The sequence below is a fragment of the Salvia miltiorrhiza genome, chromosome 1, assembly GCF_028751815.1.
Source record: "Salvia miltiorrhiza cultivar Shanhuang (shh) chromosome 1, IMPLAD_Smil_shh, whole genome shotgun sequence".
Taxonomy (NCBI): domain Eukaryota; kingdom Viridiplantae; phylum Streptophyta; class Magnoliopsida; order Lamiales; family Lamiaceae; genus Salvia; species Salvia miltiorrhiza.
The window spans coordinates 75095139-75112453 of NC_080387.1; the positions used below are offsets into that span (position 1 = coordinate 75095139).

At 35.3% G+C, this 17315-nt stretch overlaps 2 protein-coding genes and 1 long non-coding RNA gene across 4 annotated transcripts; 2 read left to right on the forward strand and 1 right to left on the reverse strand.

Annotated features, from left to right (window-relative positions):
• The first annotated feature begins 192 nt into the window (after window positions 1-192).
• LOC131006212 (uncharacterized) lies at window positions 193-2947 on the forward strand. 2 transcript variants are annotated; one of them, XR_009095430.1, is made up of 3 exons: window positions 595-1123; window positions 2125-2182; window positions 2660-2947. It is a non-coding gene; the product is annotated as an uncharacterized LOC131006212 (long non-coding RNA). The 2 variants fall into 2 exon arrangements; XR_009095429.1 differs by lacking the exon at window positions 2125-2182 and having other exon boundaries at window positions 193-1123.
• Window positions 2948-4080: 1133 nt separating this feature from the next.
• LOC131013436 (uncharacterized) lies at window positions 4081-8815 on the reverse strand. Its single transcript, XM_057941512.1, has 8 exons — window positions 8737-8815; window positions 8607-8681; window positions 8218-8231; window positions 8094-8141; window positions 5355-7878; window positions 4765-4890; window positions 4492-4566; window positions 4081-4115 (listed from the first exon to the last, which is right to left on the reverse strand). The coding sequence occupies exons 1-8, from the start codon at window positions 8813-8815 to the stop codon at window positions 4081-4083; spliced, it is 2976 nt and encodes a 991-aa protein (XP_057797495.1).
• Window positions 8816-13603: 4788 nt separating this feature from the next.
• Window positions 13604-16252, forward strand: LOC131013437 (receptor-like protein 7). Its single transcript, XM_057941518.1, has one exon. The coding sequence runs from the start codon at window positions 13604-13606 to the stop codon at window positions 16250-16252; it is 2649 nt and encodes an 882-aa protein (XP_057797501.1).
• Window positions 16253-17315: the final 1063 nt, after the last annotated feature.

Below are 17315 nucleotides of genomic sequence, written 5' to 3' on the forward strand. Positions count from 1 at the left end.
TTCACTACAGTATATATGTTATTATTAATTTTATTTTCTATTTTCTATTATCTAAAAGAAGAAAGAGAAGTAGAATCACTGAGATGAGATGAGATATTATTATAATATCCTGAGCTTTTAATTTGCATCCGTTATTAATTTTATTCTTGGAAGCAAGTTATAATTCCTAGTTAAAGGGATTATTTTATTATTTTCAGAGATGAGAATGATGATAAATAAGAGATATTATTAGTCGACTTATTGCTCGACTAATTGAAGTGACGGATGTTATTTAATTATTTGAGTATTACTTATTAATGAGTTTATTGATTTAGTAATCAAGATTAATTACTAAATCAATAGTGTAAATGATATATCAATGACGATGGCACTTATAAGTTTATATTTATTAACTTAGTTGAACTGAGGCATTATGTATATACATGTATTAATTGATTACATGTGAGAGTTATATTATTATATTAGTTAGAATAATATTTGTGGCTATTAGCAATAGCAATCCATAAGCTTTCACAAGAATGTAGATATTTTTACATTTACTTATTTATTTTATTTGGGGATATCTATTAACAAATCTTAAGAAGGAAGCTACCCTTTATTTCTTTTCTTATTCTCGCGAGTTCGTCATTTCCTTTCCACCGCCTCCTAAATCTCATTTTATTTTTGGTTCAAGCTTCAAAGAGACTAGCAATCATTTTTTAAATTTGTTGGATATAACTCTTCTAGCAACTTCAAGAACCGACTCCACCCAGCATAACTCTCTCCTCTCTCACTCTGATCATTTCTTCCTCAATCTGCAAACTTAAAAACACCAGCAACAGTGAGAACTAAGGCAGCTTCGTCGGACCGGTAACGCCTTCAGCCGACAATGTTCATTGAAGAGCACCTATTTTTGAAATCAAGAGATTCAAGTCAGAAAAACAAATAGAATAGATACAGAAGAAGAAGAGCCGAGGGGGAGAGCAGCGAGAGAGGTTGAGAGAGAAAGATCGAGAGGGAGCATACCTGAGGCAGGGGTGGCGGTGTGATGGAGACAGCGGCGGTGACGGCGGGCCTTGCCGGAGGGGCGGATTTTAGAGGGGAAAGTGGAGGCAGAAAACCCTAGAATTTGGGCATTCTTGAGGTAAGATAGCTAAATGTTTGATGCTTATATAATTGAACTCTTAGGAGCGTGGAATGAGATTATATGATAGAAATTGGGGGATATTGAGCATGTTACTATGTGTTGAGCCAATTTTAGTTTAAGAATAAGGGAAGAACTACTTTTAATATTGATTGGAGAAGTTGAGGTGATTGATTGTGTTATAATTTGCTTGTTATATGTTGATGTGGTAAACGTGTGTGAAGTTTTGAGTTAAAGCATTCTAACATGTAGCAAGATGATGTAATTGAGTTCCTATGGTTTGTATTTAACAAACGTATGAATTATATGTTAAGTTGAAACAAAGGGGCTTTGCTGTCAGTTTTCGGCTTGACAGGGCAGTATGTTTCGAGGTGCTTTTGATGATGTTCCCGTAGTCCAAATCTTTTGAAATTTTTACTGTAATAACTTTATCATGAGTAGTACGTTTCTGCAAAATTTCAGCTAAATCCGAGACCATTAGATGTGTCAAACGAGTTTCTGAAATGTACTGCGCGAAGCAGCGTAGTTCTGTGGCAGATTTTGCCTTTTGTGAGATAATTTCATATACACTTGAGATATTGTATTTTTGTAACTTTCTAATAAAAATAGACTCTGAGAGATTTCTAAAAATGTAAAGTTTGTATTTTTCTTTGAAGAGGTTGATTTTATATGATTTTTCAAAGTTGAGATTCATATATGATTACATATTTGAAGTTACTTACTTGGGATAGTTGAGTAAAACTATGCTTAAGTCATTGGTCAATTCTTGAATTGATATTTTGGTTATCAATTATAAACTAATCTATATAGAATGGGTTAGTTACTCTTACTTTTTCAACTTGAGATATCCCAAGAGATATGATGTTACTGTTTGCTTTTGGTTAGTTTAGTTGATGCAACCCTAGTTTTGCAAAAGATTAAAAGTTTATCGGGATGCTATTTATAGTTATTTCTTCTTATCTAGTTATCCAACCTTATTTTATAATCTTGCTATTATGAAGGTGACAGTAACAATGCTAGATAAGTGAGCAAGAGTTTCTACATCGTTAAGTATATCAGGTGGGCTTACTAACTCAAGAAGTAAAGATGCATACTTTATTATATGAAGTTTGAGTGTATGCATTTATTTTCAAATTATTGACTTGCCAATGTTTGAGATTTGTATGATACCATCTACATAGAAGAACGAATTCGGGTCCTGAGCGAGTCAGGATTTGTGTACACAGAGTTGACAGTTAACCTTTGAGTTAGCTTGTCATCGTGTTTGAGAAGGAGGCCTACTTCTCAACACTCAGAGTTATATGATGCGTAGATATGGTACATACATGTTAATGTCTGCAGACGTATATGATGTTATGATGATTATGGAGATATTTTACAGTTTTGCATGCACATGTTATTTAAATAAAACTCCTGTGTGATGCTTGAGATGGCAAGTTCAATATATAGCTCTAAGAGCAAGTTTAAAGTTATTTCGGCATGTAACCACTGAGTGCTTTTTGGTACTCAGCCCTGCGTATGTTTCTAAATATGCAGGTTAAGCTGTGATGTAGATGGATGCAAGCAGAGCAAAGCCTTCAGAGTATATTAAATTAGGCTCAGGATTCCATGTCTTCATACATGTAATCCACATGAATTATTCCGCTGCAACACTCAGTCTATTCTACTTTGTTGATGTGTTGTACATATTTTAAATCAATAGCTTTGAGAATTATATCACTTGAAAGTTAGACAACTTGTCGTTGAGTATTGTAAGTTGTCTACTCATGAGTTTTAAAAGTGACTGCTTATGATTATCCAATATTAAAGTAATTCATCGTTAAAGAGAGTTCATTATTATTATTTAAATCTCTTTTCTTTTGCATTTTCTTACTCCCTTTCCCAGTCACACCTTTCCCCGGCTTAATTCTACACTAGCTTAGGCCGGGCTGTGACACTATATATATCTTCAATTCCTTGATATTATATTACATTATTAGAGAATATTAATTTAATTATGTGACATATGAATATCTAAGCGTATACATGAAATAAATTTAGTTATGAACAATTTCTTTTCTATAAAAATGGGGTACACAAATTAAAAAGGGTAAATATCATATTAAACCTTGAACTATACTCGTTTTATCAAAAATATCCTGAAACTTTCGAAATGCTCTCTAAACCCTCAAAGTATCATAGTTTTATCAAATATATCCTGAATCTCTTTTTCGGCCACCAAAAACGTGATGTGGCTTGCCCGATGCTACAGTGTAATTTAAAATCTATTTTTTTTAAATGACGTCATTTAATAATCTTTTTTTTAATCCATGTCTAGATCAAAATCCATCCTGAAAATTAAAACCCAAATGAAAACCCTCCTGCCCGATTCGCTTGTCAAATTCGTCGGAAACCATTTGGAATTACTTGCAAATTCGACATGTTCTCGGCGTTTATGGGATAATTGTGGTCGGTGGTATCTGAGATAGGAGGCGGATTGTGCAATGAAGGAAAATAGAGATTAAATTTCCAGGAAGGTTTTCATTTGGGTAATATTAGAGATCGGAACAAACCTGCGAAGCCCTGTCTCGAACAAGAAGCCCGCGAAGAGAGCTTCAAACCAGAGCATCATACGCGCGCGATTCTCTGCAGCAGCCAGCAGATTGGGGTCTGAAATTTTACCTATCCAACAATCAATTGTCTCGGCCACACACAAATAACGTAAGCAGCGAAACTTAAAGCAAAACGTGCGGAAAGTAAAAAACACAAGACACCAACAATGATTACCCAGTTCGGTGATAACACACCTACGTCTGGGGGGCCACGCCCAGTTCCAACAGTTCACTAGTGAAGATAAGAAATACAAAGGACTTACACGCGAAGACTCGATCTTCCTAGCCTATATTTCTTCCCAAACCTTCACCTACGTGAACAAAAAAAGAGCAAGATAGAACTTACCCACAGAACGTGATTGCCTCTCAATCCACGTTCAAACCAACATCAAGAAACACTCCTACAAGCCAGAGTACAGATGAACGAACATAAAACCAACACACGCTTCCAAAGAAATAAGGAGTAAAGCAACAGCACACCCTCACGTATTGTATGCTCTCTAGATGCACGAAAATACTCTCTCAAAATAAGTAGAATAACGATGAGTGCAGCCGCAGCCTTCGATCGATGACGTCTCTTTAAATATGAAACCCTTGCCAAGAAGTAGAGAGCCCATGAACTGTCAAACCAAACCAACGTAGGGCCCATGTAGGGTTTCCATAAGGCAGCAAGTCCTAGGGTACGAGGACACCCTAAAGAAACGGACTCTTCAAGCAAAAGCAATATCTTAAAGATATCTTTCCAAAAAACTTCAAAAAACCCGCAAGGAAACAAACCAGCAGAACCTTGCAACCGAACAAGCAACTCAACAAGAGACATTCTGTGAGACTTCAGCAGAAACTCCTTTTTATCTACACAATGACAATAATACTTAAGAGTATATAAATACTCTAACAATCTCCCCCTTTGTCATTGGTGTAGACAAAATCACTTTTCTGCACAACACAAGAGTACACAGCAGAAACAGAAATCACTCCCCCTTAACAAGAACTCTCCCCCTGAAGGATTACATGCCATCATCTGCAATCATATTTTCTCCCCCTTTTTGCCATCAGAAACTTCATCCTCAGAACCTTCATCAGGTAGCTCACTTGCTTTAGAAGCTATTGCACCAGCAGGACCATGCTTCAGATAAAATAACAGAGCTTCAAGGGCTGTCTTGCGTGAGCAGTAGACTGAACAGAGTGAACAGAGATATGATTAATTTCTCGTTCAATTTCTTTAACCACACGAGTAGACTGAACAAAGTGAACAGTAGAAGGGGATGAAAGGTCTCCTGGCTTGGGCTTTTTTTTTCATACCAATGGGCTAAAATAGGAGAAGCCCAGTTGCTGCTTTTAGGAAGAGAAATAATGAAAGCCCAACTAATTAACCAATAGAAATTGAAGCCCAAAATAGCTAATAAAAATTGATCCATTCGCACAACACTTGAATGATCACAGGACCAATAAACATAAATCTTGTCAAGTTTGACTTGATTAACAGAAGATCGACCAAGATAAGTGTACTTATCTGCAAGGATGACACTTTTGAAGGAACTCCATTTGAAACACGAACAAGAGCTGGTACTTATGCTAGAAAAATTCACAAAATAGCAGAGTACCCATTTTTTTCTTCAAGACGGATAGTCATAAGATACAGAGCCCCAGCTCTCCACGTAACTTCTCAAATCTTTCGGCATCCAATGGCTTCGTCAAAATATCCGCTATCTGTCTTTCAGTAGGCAAGAACTCCAAATTGAGAGTTTTCTCCTCTACCAATTCTCTAATAAAATGATGGTGAATCTCGATGTGTTTAGTATTAATCACCAGCTTGGGAAGACATCTGATAGCATCTGTCTTCACGAGCTTTTTCATGTTTCTCAGGCTGGTATGTCCAAGTTTTTGATGCCATGTATCAGTATCATCTCCAAGAACCTGAATACATGAATTATCAGGAGATACAATGTAGCAATTATCACTTGATCGCTTGCCCGAGATATACTCCTCATCTCCATCTTTAACAATGCACTTATCTTTGTCGAAAATGACCGTCATTTGTTCATCGCAGAGCTGACTGATACTGATCAGATTGGCCTTCAAACCTTCAACTAGCATGACATTTTTTAGTTTAGGCATACCTGGAACATTCAAAGTACCTGTTCCTACGACCTTTGCCTGGACACCATCACCAAAAGTTACTCTTTCTTCAACAATTGTATGAATATCCTCCAGATGCTTCTCATCTCCAGTCATATGCTTAGAGCAACCACTATCTAAATACCATGACCGATGAAAGCCAGACCAAAGAGAGTTGTGAACAACATATCCTCTGTTCATCCTTGGCCGATAATTTTGGGAATTTCTCATATTTTGGATGTCGCGTAGAAGAAATCGACATCTAGGTCTGATATGACCTCTCCTTCCACAGTAGTGACAAGTTGGAACGAAAGCTCTATTGTAGTTTTTCTTCGAATGAGCATTTTTATAAGCAGCTGGTCGAAGCACAGGTGGTTTAGGCGGCTGATCAACTGCGTTGGGGGGCGTGGCTTTAGCTTTTCCTCCATCATCTTTGGGAATCCATCCTTTTCCTTGAAAGCCTAATCCAGCTTTATTTCCAGAGCTTTGACTATTTTCCAGAATTTCGTCCAACTTTTCAGTCCCGGTATTCATCATTTTAACAAGTTTTTGATGATGCTCCAGTTCATCAATCTTAGATTTCATAGTCTGTCGAAGAGCCACCAGTTCAGCCTTTTGTTTTTCACAGAGATCCACAAGTTCATCACGTTCCTTCGAGACATTGGTAAGTTGAGTGGAAAGAGATTTATTCAGCTCAAGCACAGCTACACACTTCTTGTACATCAGTTCATAATTCTCTGTCAAGAAGCTCTCATCAATATCCTCATTATCACTTTCAGTCTCTTCCACAGTAACATCATCTGAAGAGGTACTTGGAGCGACTTCCTCCAATTTTGCAGTAAAGGCGACAACTTTTTCTTCAGAGTCAGAATCTACTCCAATTTTCAGGGGATCATCGATGATTTCCTCTTCCTTTGTATGATCAGCAGAACTTATAAGTGCAATTGGTTCATCTTCAGACTCACTTCCACTGTCATCCGTTTCATCATCACTTAAGGAAGCATTGTATGATTTGTTATACTTTTTCTGCTTCTTCAGAGTGTTCGCACATTCAGCTTGAATGTGACCATAACCATGACATTCATGGCATTGAATTCCAGATCTTGAAGCAGACCCTTGATCCTTCTTCCCTTGAGATAGTTGAAAGCTTTTTGCATTCTGAAAACCTCTACCTCCATCATTTCTCTTTTTGAACTTATTGAAAGCTTTACCAAATTTTTTGGTAAAAAGAGCAAGAGATTCAATTAAATCATCAGAATCATATTTGGTAGAGCCCTTCTTGCTGTTTCCGGAATCAGCGACAAACGCAATACTCTTCTTCTTCTCAGTTCTCTCTGGCCGAAGATTCATTTCGAACGTTCTTAAAGAACCTATGAGTTCTTCAAGCTTCATATCACTGACGTCTCTTGCTTCATCTATGGCAGTGAGTTTGTAGTCAAATCTTTCAGGTAGAGCACGCATCACCTTTCGCACAAGCTTTTCCTCAGGAATTCTTTCTCCAAGAGAGAAACTTTCATTAGCAAGAGCAAGTAGTTTGCCATGAAAGGTGCTAATATCCTCATTCTCGTCCATCCTCAGTTCTTCAAACTTCGTAGCAAGTTGTTGGAGACGCTGTTTTTTAACTTTAGAATTCCCCTCATAAGTACTCATTAAAACATCCCACGCCTCTTTTGCGTTAGCACACATTGATATAAGAGCAAACACCTCCATAGTTACAGCATTCTGGATAGAATTCAGAGCTTTTTGATTGGCATTAGAAGCAGCCAATTCATTGAACGTCCACTTGATCCTTGGCTTGGGTTTCCCTTCCTCATCACAAGGAGCAGTCCACCCTTCTTCCACAGCGGTCCAGGCATTCTCATCAACCGCACGAATGAAGGAAGTCATTCGCATTTTCCAGTAGATATAATTGCTTCCATCAAGTAGGGGTGGTCTCACAACAAACCCACCTTCTCTTTGCAGCGCCATTAAACACACGAACACAGCAGCGGAAAGAACAGGATAGATACACCAGGAATCAACACCGATAACTTGGGTGATCCCGCTCTGGTACCAATTGAAATTTTACCTATCCAACAATCAATTGTCTCGGCCACACACAAATAACGTAAGCAGCGAAACTTAAAGCAAAACGTGCGGAAAGTAAAGAACACAAGACACCAACAATGATTACCCAGTTCGGTGATAACACACCTACGTCTGGGGGGCCACGCCCAGTTCCAACAGTTCACTAGTGAAGATAAGAAATACAAAGGACTTACACGCGAAGACTCGATCTTCCTAGCCTCTATTTCTTCCCAAACCTTCACCTACGTGAACAAAAAGAGAGCAAGATAGAACTTACCCACAGAACGTGATTGCCTCTCAATCCACGTTCAAACCAACATCAAGAAACACTCCTACAAGCCAGAGTACAGATGAACGAACATAAAACCAACACACGCTTCCAAAGAAATAAGGAGTAAAGCAACAGCACACCCTCACGTATTGTATGCTCTCTAGATGCACGAAAATACTCTCTCAAAATAAGTAGAATAACGATGAGTGCAGCCGCAGCCTTCGATCGATGACGTCTCTTTAAATATGAAACCCTTGCCAAGAAGTAGAGAGCCCATGAACTGTCAAACCAAACCAACGTAGGGCCCTGTAGGGTTTCCATAAGGCAGCAAGTCCTAGGGTACGAGGACACCCTAAAGAAACGGACTCTTCAAGCAAAAGCAATATCTTAAAGATATCTTTCCAAAAAACTTCAAAAAACCCGCAAGGAAACAAACCAGCAGAACCTTGCAACCGAACAAGCAACTCAACAAGAGACATTCTGTGAGACTTCAGCAGAAACTCCTTTTTATCTACACAATGACAATAATACTTAAGAGTATATAAATACTCTAACAGGGTCTAAACCGTGAGGACCAAACACGGGGTTTTGGGGCTTGGCTTCGCATTTCAATGGCGGAAGCGGTGAAGAAGCATTCTGGGCCATGGGAATATTGCAGGGCTTCGAATTGTGAGCTCGAGAAGCAGATATTTTCCTCCACTCTAAAAACTTGAAACTGCTTTAGCATAATTGAGAAAATGGTTGATGGATTTGATGTCAATTTCTCATTGAGTGGTGATGACTACTATGGACCAGTGCTGTTTAGTTGGAAGCAAAATTGAGTTCAGGATTCTATCACAGAAAAAAATATTATCCCTCATTTGTTAAATTTCCAGAAGGGTTTTCATTTGGAAAATAGAGACTGGGCAGAAGGGTTTTCATTTGGGTTTTAATTTTCAGGATAAATTTTGATCTATAGAATGACATGGATTTTAAAAAAAAGATTATTAAATGACATCATTTAAAAAAAAGATTTTAAATTACACTGTGGCATCCGACAAGCCACGTCACAAGTCTGGTGGCCGTAAAAAAGATGCGGGATATATTTGATAAAACCATGATACTTTGAGAGTTTAGAGAGCATTTTGAAAGTTTCAGGGTATTTTTGATAAAACGGGTATAATTCAAGGTTTAATATGATATTTACCCAATTAAAAAAGTATAGATAATAAGGTAAATGAGGAGAGAGATAGAGAGAGTAGTGAAAAAGTAAGAGAAAGATAAAGTAAATGAGAAAAGAGATAGAGAGAGTGAATAAAATAAATTATTTTATTTTTTACGTTGTGACATTATAAATGAAACGCCTAAAAAGGAAATTTGAGACAATATTATTGGGACGAAGGAAGTAGGAAAGTTTTTAATACATCTTGATTATAAAATATTTATAATCTTGTATACTTGCTAATAAAAATATTATATGAGTTGGTTTAGTCTTTCTCAATTTTTTGGAGGTTAATTTTAAAATATGGATTGTCACATAAGCCTACAGCCTACCTGTGGAATTTATTGAAGAAAAAAAACCAATGAACATTTTAGTAATTAATGAATTTAAGTTTTAGGACTTCCACAAATATTTGGTCGTTTTTCTCATTTTATGTGAAAGGAAAAACATAAATTGTGCATGCATCATACGAACGTGGTTGAGTTTCAAGACCAGACTGAGCAATAGATGTTCGACAAAATGACTGATTTAGTTGCCAATGGAGAAAGTGAACTGAAGGGTTCGATCAATTGTCTGAACCAATACTAGATTAATTTATCGCAGGGCTAAGTGTATTATTTTACTAATGTTTTGAAATTGGAAAAAATCAGTATTTTGTAAATTCCACAAGTAGGCCTACATGATTGGGATTGGAAGACAATGTATAGTGTATTTTTGTAAAAATTGTAACAAAAATATAAATTTATGTATTTTTTGGTTTACTTAAAAGTTCATGTAAAAATTATAACTTTTTCCAAAGTTCGTGTATTTTTTGGTCATAACCCCTATTTCTATTCAAGTTTAAATGATCATTCTAAATTTAGATTTAAATTCAAATACTAATCATTTGGGAAAAAAAAATACATACTCTAGAAAGTATGATTATTTATTTTGATAGTACATATAATCGCATGGGTCAGGTTTCGTAAATATTTAGGCCCAGCTTGGCTCAGGATAACATGTATAGTGGGCCTTGGCTGGGCCCATGCTAGTAGATTGCAATGGGCATTTCCGTGGGTTCAACTAGGCTGAGTTTGACGGATCTTGTTAGCTAATGAATACCGTTGAATTAGTCTTTCAACAAGTCTACTAGCATGGCCCACTTTGCAATTTCTTTGTTTCCACACTTCCTTTTCTTCTCTACACATGAAAACGTGATTGATTGACATCTCTGTGGAATATCTTAACAAAAGATAAATTTGTCTTTGTAACAACTAGTCTATCAACACGATTAATTAATTAATTTTTATTACATTATTAGAGAATAGTATTTAATTATATGAAATATAAATATGTGAGCGTATACATGAAATAAATTTAGTTATGAACAATTTCTTCTTCTGTTTTATTATGAACGTTTTTAATACATCTTGATAATAAAATATTTATAAACTTTGTCTCATTTTATGTGAAAAGAAAAACCTAAAAGTAGAAAAACATAAATTGTGCGTGAATCATACGAACGTGGTTGAGTTTCATGACCAGACTGAGCAATAGATGTTCAATTAATAGATGTTCGACAAAATGACTGATTTAGCTGCCAAGGGAGAAAGTGAACCGAAGGTGTTCGATCAATTGTCTGAACCAATACTAGATTAATTTATCGCAGGCTAAGTGTATTATTTTACTAATGTTTTGAAATTAGGATAAATCTGTATTTTGTAAATTCCACAAGTAGGCCTACGTGATTGGGATTGGAAGAAAATGATATACTCAACTGATATGTGGCTTTAACGTGGGCCACACATCGTTGACTTGAGACTCTTCTAAGAGGGTGTTTGGCTAAGCTTATTTTAAAGAGCTTAGCTTATAAGATGTTTTAAGAACTTATAATATAATTTTTAAGAGCTTATAAGTTGTCAAACTGTTTGGATAATTGAACTTATAAGCTAGAAAGAGAATTTTTTGTTAGAGATAGAAAATATTTTTTTAGAAAGAGAAAATCGAAGAAAAATGAACTTGAATGATATATAATGAAAATAATAAATTATAGTTGAAAAATATTTGTAAAATGATCGTTGCATATGAGATTATAAAAGAATAAGTTGGGGTAGAGGAACTTATTTTTTGGGGAGCTTATAAGCTCTTGGAGCTTATTTTTGGAGCTTATAAGTTGTTTGGGAGCTTATTTTGCCAAACACTTTGAAAGATCTTATAAGCTCCTAAACAGCTTATAAGCTGTTTTGATGAGCTTATAAGCTCAGTCAAACACCCTCTAAGTCCTAACTATGCTTGACGGCTCGACCAGTCAATCCTTGGGCTAAATTCTAGCATTAGAATTTTGAATTGGTCTCCACCTTAATTAAGAGTGTTAATGGGGTTAGTTGCTAATCAGAGAAAACCATCTTTCACGATTTGTAATTTCCACATACACGTATACACGATAGCGATTTTTCCTTTTCTTTTTCTTCTATTTTGCTATTCAGATATTGATTAGTGAAATTTTCTCGTTGATAAGAATTTTCCGAAACCATCAATCCTAAATTTATTATCTTTGGCTTTTTAATGCCAGCCACTCAATGCAAAAAGACTATATGTTTTGCAAAAAATCTTTGCATTAATTTCTTTCTCATCAAAGATCAACAAATTGCCTACAAGTCTACATGGTTAATTTATTAGAGATGGCCTACCTGTGACCTAGACTTTTATCAACTATTAATTCAACAACGCTACATTAAATAACGTAGGAGACTAAAAATCAATGTACAATAACGATTAAATTAATAAAAAAGAGTATATATTTTGCAAAAATTTCGTTGCATTAATTTCTTTCTCATCAAAGATCAACAAATTGCCTACAAGTCTACATGGTTAATTTATTAGAGATGGAACTTTTTAGTCCATGATTAGTTCTTAAGTACAAAATGAGACACCAATTATGAACTAAAATATTACTCACTCTGTCCCTAAAAATTATATGGACCAAAAGATATGACACAAGTTTTAAGAAGAAATGGGTAGTTTTGTTTAAGTTGCAACCATTTAGTTTTAAGTACAAAATGAGACACCAATTATGAACTAAATTATGATACATATATTAATATTGTACACGAATTAATTGATTTAGTCTTCCATGTCAACCATTTAGTCTTTCCTTCTCTAAAAAAAATAGTCTTCCTCTCACCACATCCACAAGCATATCAATGGCAATTTCTTCTATTCCCACTTTTTTGTGTCTTTCTTTATATTTATGATTACTAGCTACAAAAATTCGTTACGCGTATTGGCCTACTTTTGGAATACTAGCAGAGATAACGTGTGTTCGCACGTAAAAAGAAATTATTTTAATGAATAATTTTTTATGAGTGTACATTTATATTTTATTTTGTTTTATAGCAATATTTATCATTTTAATGTATTTTTTGAACCAATTATTGGTTAATTTTTTAAAAGTATAATGTTATATAGAACTCATAAAATTAAAACAAAAAATTAAATTTAGTATAAAAATAATAGTTTTAATTAATTAAACATCACCTAATTTTGTCGTGATATTTATTTTATAAGTTTCATCTTTACATAATTAATTTTAATTCCAAGATTCAAGCAAAATTAAACTTCTAAAACAACTACATATTAAGTAATCCTTTGTATTTTAATTCTAAATTATTAAAATTATATAATAAAAATAATAATAACATATGATGAAGAATCCTAATGGATACTACTACTTAAATAACTATTAAAATATAAAAGATAAACCATAATATATTTATAGATACATTATATGTATAATATATTAAATTACACAATTAACCTTAAATTAAGTATATATGAGGGATATAATAGGCAAATAAAATTTTATAAAATAAGGCACTTTTATAATATGTATAGATATTTGACTAACTATCAGCTAGACTCTGTAATCCTAATGCAATAACGACTTTTATTACTTAGCAAACTCTTGCAAATAACTAATTAATTTTTAGTAATTATTAAATTCAATTTTTGAGTGATGCTATTCGATAAAACTACCTATGGTCCATTCTAATACCAAGCTTATTGCATTAATTAACAAATCAACTCATCCACCTTCTAGAACAAATGAAAGTTGCTAAAAAGCTCGCACTAAATTAATTAATAGATACTTTATAAGTGCAATAGTCTTTCTAGTGGCTTATTTAAAGCCACTTGCACAAGTTTGTAGAAAACACAAAATCACAATACTATCAATTAATAGCCTCTTCATCACAATGCTTCCAAAGTTGTTCTTCGTCATTTCTACACTAATTTCCTCCTTCATTTTCACTACTCATTCTTATAATACCCAATGTCTTCACCATCATAAAATCTTGTTGCTTCAACTCAAGGATGAGTTGAGCTTCAATTCTTCTCGTTCAACAAAATTGGTGCGATGGAATCAAAGTGATGAGTGCTGCAAGTGGCCCGGTGTGGACTGTGATGCTGCTGGCTACATCGTTAGTTTGCAGCTCGATAATGAGTCCATTATTTCTGGTGGAATCGCAGATTCATCGAGTCTGTTCAGACTTGTGCATCTGCAGAAGCTAAATCTAGCCCACAATTATTTCCACTACACTCCCATCCCGAAAGGTATTCACAATCTCACCTATTTGACACACTTGAATTTATCCCATGCTGGATTTGGTGGGCAGGTTCCAGCTGAAATTTCTTCCTTGAGGAGGTTGGTTAGTCTCGATATCTCCTATAATGATATATCTGTGAAACTGGAGATGCTTGTTCAAAATCTAACAGGGCTTCGAGAGCTCTATCTTGATGGTGCCAATGTTACTTCCTCTCATGAGAGGAGAAAATGGAGCCACATTATATCATCATATTTACCCAACCTCACTGCCTTGAGTTTGACTAGTTGTGGTTTGTCTGGGCCTTTAGATAAGTCCTTTGGGCAACTCCATTCCCTTTCCATCCTTCGACTAGATTTTAACCATCTTGGAACAGAACTTCCAGACTTGTTCGCCAATTTTCCAAGTTTGACCACTTTGTCTCTTTTTAACTGCCGTTTGAAGGGTTCGATTCCACCCACCTTTGCTAACCTAACCAACCTGATTGATCTAGAGTTGTCATATAACTCCCTCACTGGCTCACTTTCTTCTATGCTGTTTGAAGGTCTTTCCAATCTTGTTTATTTAGATTTGTCAAGTAATTCACTCTCTGGTAATATTCCCCACTCTCTCTTTGCTCTCCCTTCATTGTTGGAACTTCGTCTTAACTTCAATGAGTTTAATGGCACTTTGCAACTAGACAAATGTCAAAACCTTGCCAATCTAACCCGACTTGATCTATCTCACAATAGATTGTCAGTAGATGTTGGCAACCTCAATTCAACTTCATATGGAAGTCTCCAACTAAAAGTGTTAAGACTAGCTTCATGTAACTTGTCGCATTTTCCTAATTTCATCAAACATTTGGATATGGAAATAGTGGACCTCTCATACAATCGGATTGGTGGGGAGATACCTAGTTGGATTTGGGGAATACAACTTGGGGATTTGGACCTCTCTTTTAATCTTCTAACAGATCTGCAAAAGCCTTACCATATCCCTTCTTCTCTTGTATGGCTACACTTGCAGTCTAACCAGCTCAAGGGTGAGTTGCACCTGCGCATTCCACCTGCGTCTCAACTCACGGAGTTGTCTCTTGCTAATAACAGTTTAAGTGGATCGATTCCAACCTCACTTTGCAGTGATACGAGGCTCGAGGTTCTTGATTTGTCTGGCAATAGATTAAGTGGCAGCATACCCCCTTGCTTACTTGAAAACATTTCAGAGTTAGATCTAAGCCAAAACAACATCAGCGGTAGCATTCCAGATAATTTTCCTATGGATTGTAGGCTACAATATTTGGATCTTAACAATAATACTTTAGAAGGGAAAATCCCAAAGTCCCTTGAAAGATGTGAGCGGTTGGAGTTCATGAATGTTGGGAACAACAACATCACTGACAGTTTCCCGTGCATGCTATCATCCACGTGGTTGCTAGTTCTTATTTTGCACTCTAACAGATTCTATGGGGAAGTAAGATGTCAAAACATGAGCTGGCCATATCTCCAAATTCTTGATATATCTTCCAATCAGTTCAGCGGAAATCTGGAATCAATAAACTTTTCTACTTGGAAGACATTAATGATGCTACAGTCAGTTGTCCATTCCTCAATATTGTGGTATTCATTAAGCGTCACATTAATCATGAAAGGGAGAAATTCAGAGTATCACACGATTTGGTCAGAGTTTGGTATCATTGATTTCTCTTGCAATAATTTCGGCGGAGAGATACCAAATGCAATTGGAGATCTTACCTTACTTCATCAGCTCAACTTCTCCCACAATGCCCTCAATGGAAGCATCCCAAACTCATTTGGTCAGTTGAGGAATCTCGAATCACTCGACCTCTCTGTAAATCGACTCATCGGGCCAATACCAGTGGAGCTTGCAGGGCTCACATTCCTTTCATTCTTGAATCTGTCCTACAATAAGCTGGTTGGAGAGATCCCAAATGGGCGTCAGTTACAAACATTTTCAACTGATTCCTTCAAAGGGAATGCGGGGTTGTGTGGTTTCAATCTCAACATAAGCTGCAGTGATAGTGATGACAGTGATCATTTGTCGCCAGAAGAAGATGAAAACGGGGAAGAGAAGAGTGAGATCGAGTGGGAGTATGTATCTTCTGCGCTTGGTTATGTTGTGGGATTAGGAAGCATTGCATGGACGCTTTTATGCCGCAGAAGCTTCAGAGAAAGATATTTCGAGAAAATAGAAGAGATTGTTGACAAGATTTTCTACGAGAGAGCGAGGAGAAGAAGACATGAAAGAAGAAGAAAAAGAGTAGAGATGAGAAAAGAGATTAGGAGACAGCAGAGAAGTTGATGATATAAACAAGGGTGTTTAGTGTTTGATGTAAGTTTGAAGCTTTTTTTTTTTTTTGGCATGTAACTTTCTTTAATTTAAGCTGTATCTGTGTGTTGGTAATTAACTATGTCATTTTATTTTACGAGAATTAGCACATATCAGATTTGTCTTGTTTAAGATATTCTAGGATTTCTCATTTGTTATTTTATTGTTATTACTAGGCATAGAAAGCCTGCATTGCACGCGATTTAATTAATTTACATAAATTAATTAATGTAATTGAATAATTATCATACTATGAGAAGTCATACAAATTTTGCATTCGAAATGTATCACTTTATAATTGTAGAGTAATATTAATGTTAAAAAATTTAAGATTTACCAATAATTAAAAAATAATAATAATAAATGCGTAATCTTGCACTCAACTAATATTTCTCAAGATATCTAAACAAATAATTCTTTTACGTTCAAAAAGTGTTAATTTGCGTGTTCATACACTTGTGAAATCAAGTGTATGGAAAATCATAATTTATTTTTAGAAGAGTTATATTCCATACTCGTGTCCATAATTTATCTCCTCTTTTCTTCGACGAAGCTTCTCTAGCGTTTGGTTTAATGGATGAGATAGATATGATTGATAAGATTGATAGGATTTGAGAAGTGGTTAAATAATGCACCCAACTTAAATAATCACTCAATTGCATGATTAGATGCGGGCCATATTATCAATCGCTAATTCAATCATAATCAAACACTTGATTAAGGTGAATTATTTTATCAGTAATGTCTTATCACTCAAACCAAACACCTAGCATCTCTATGTTAAAGGAAAACCATAAATTTATTTTCTTGATTTCTCTATTTTTGAATCCTACACTTGTATATTTTGTTATTAGTTTCTCCATAAATTTAATATTCAAACGCGTATGCTAAAATTAATAATTATACTAAATCTCTAATTAATTTCGTTTGTTAAATAATTTTTTGTTTTGCTTTTTTTTGACGTGTAATTTTCAAAATTACTAGAATTATAAAGTTGATAGTGATCTATAGTTTCTATCCCAACATAGTTGATAGT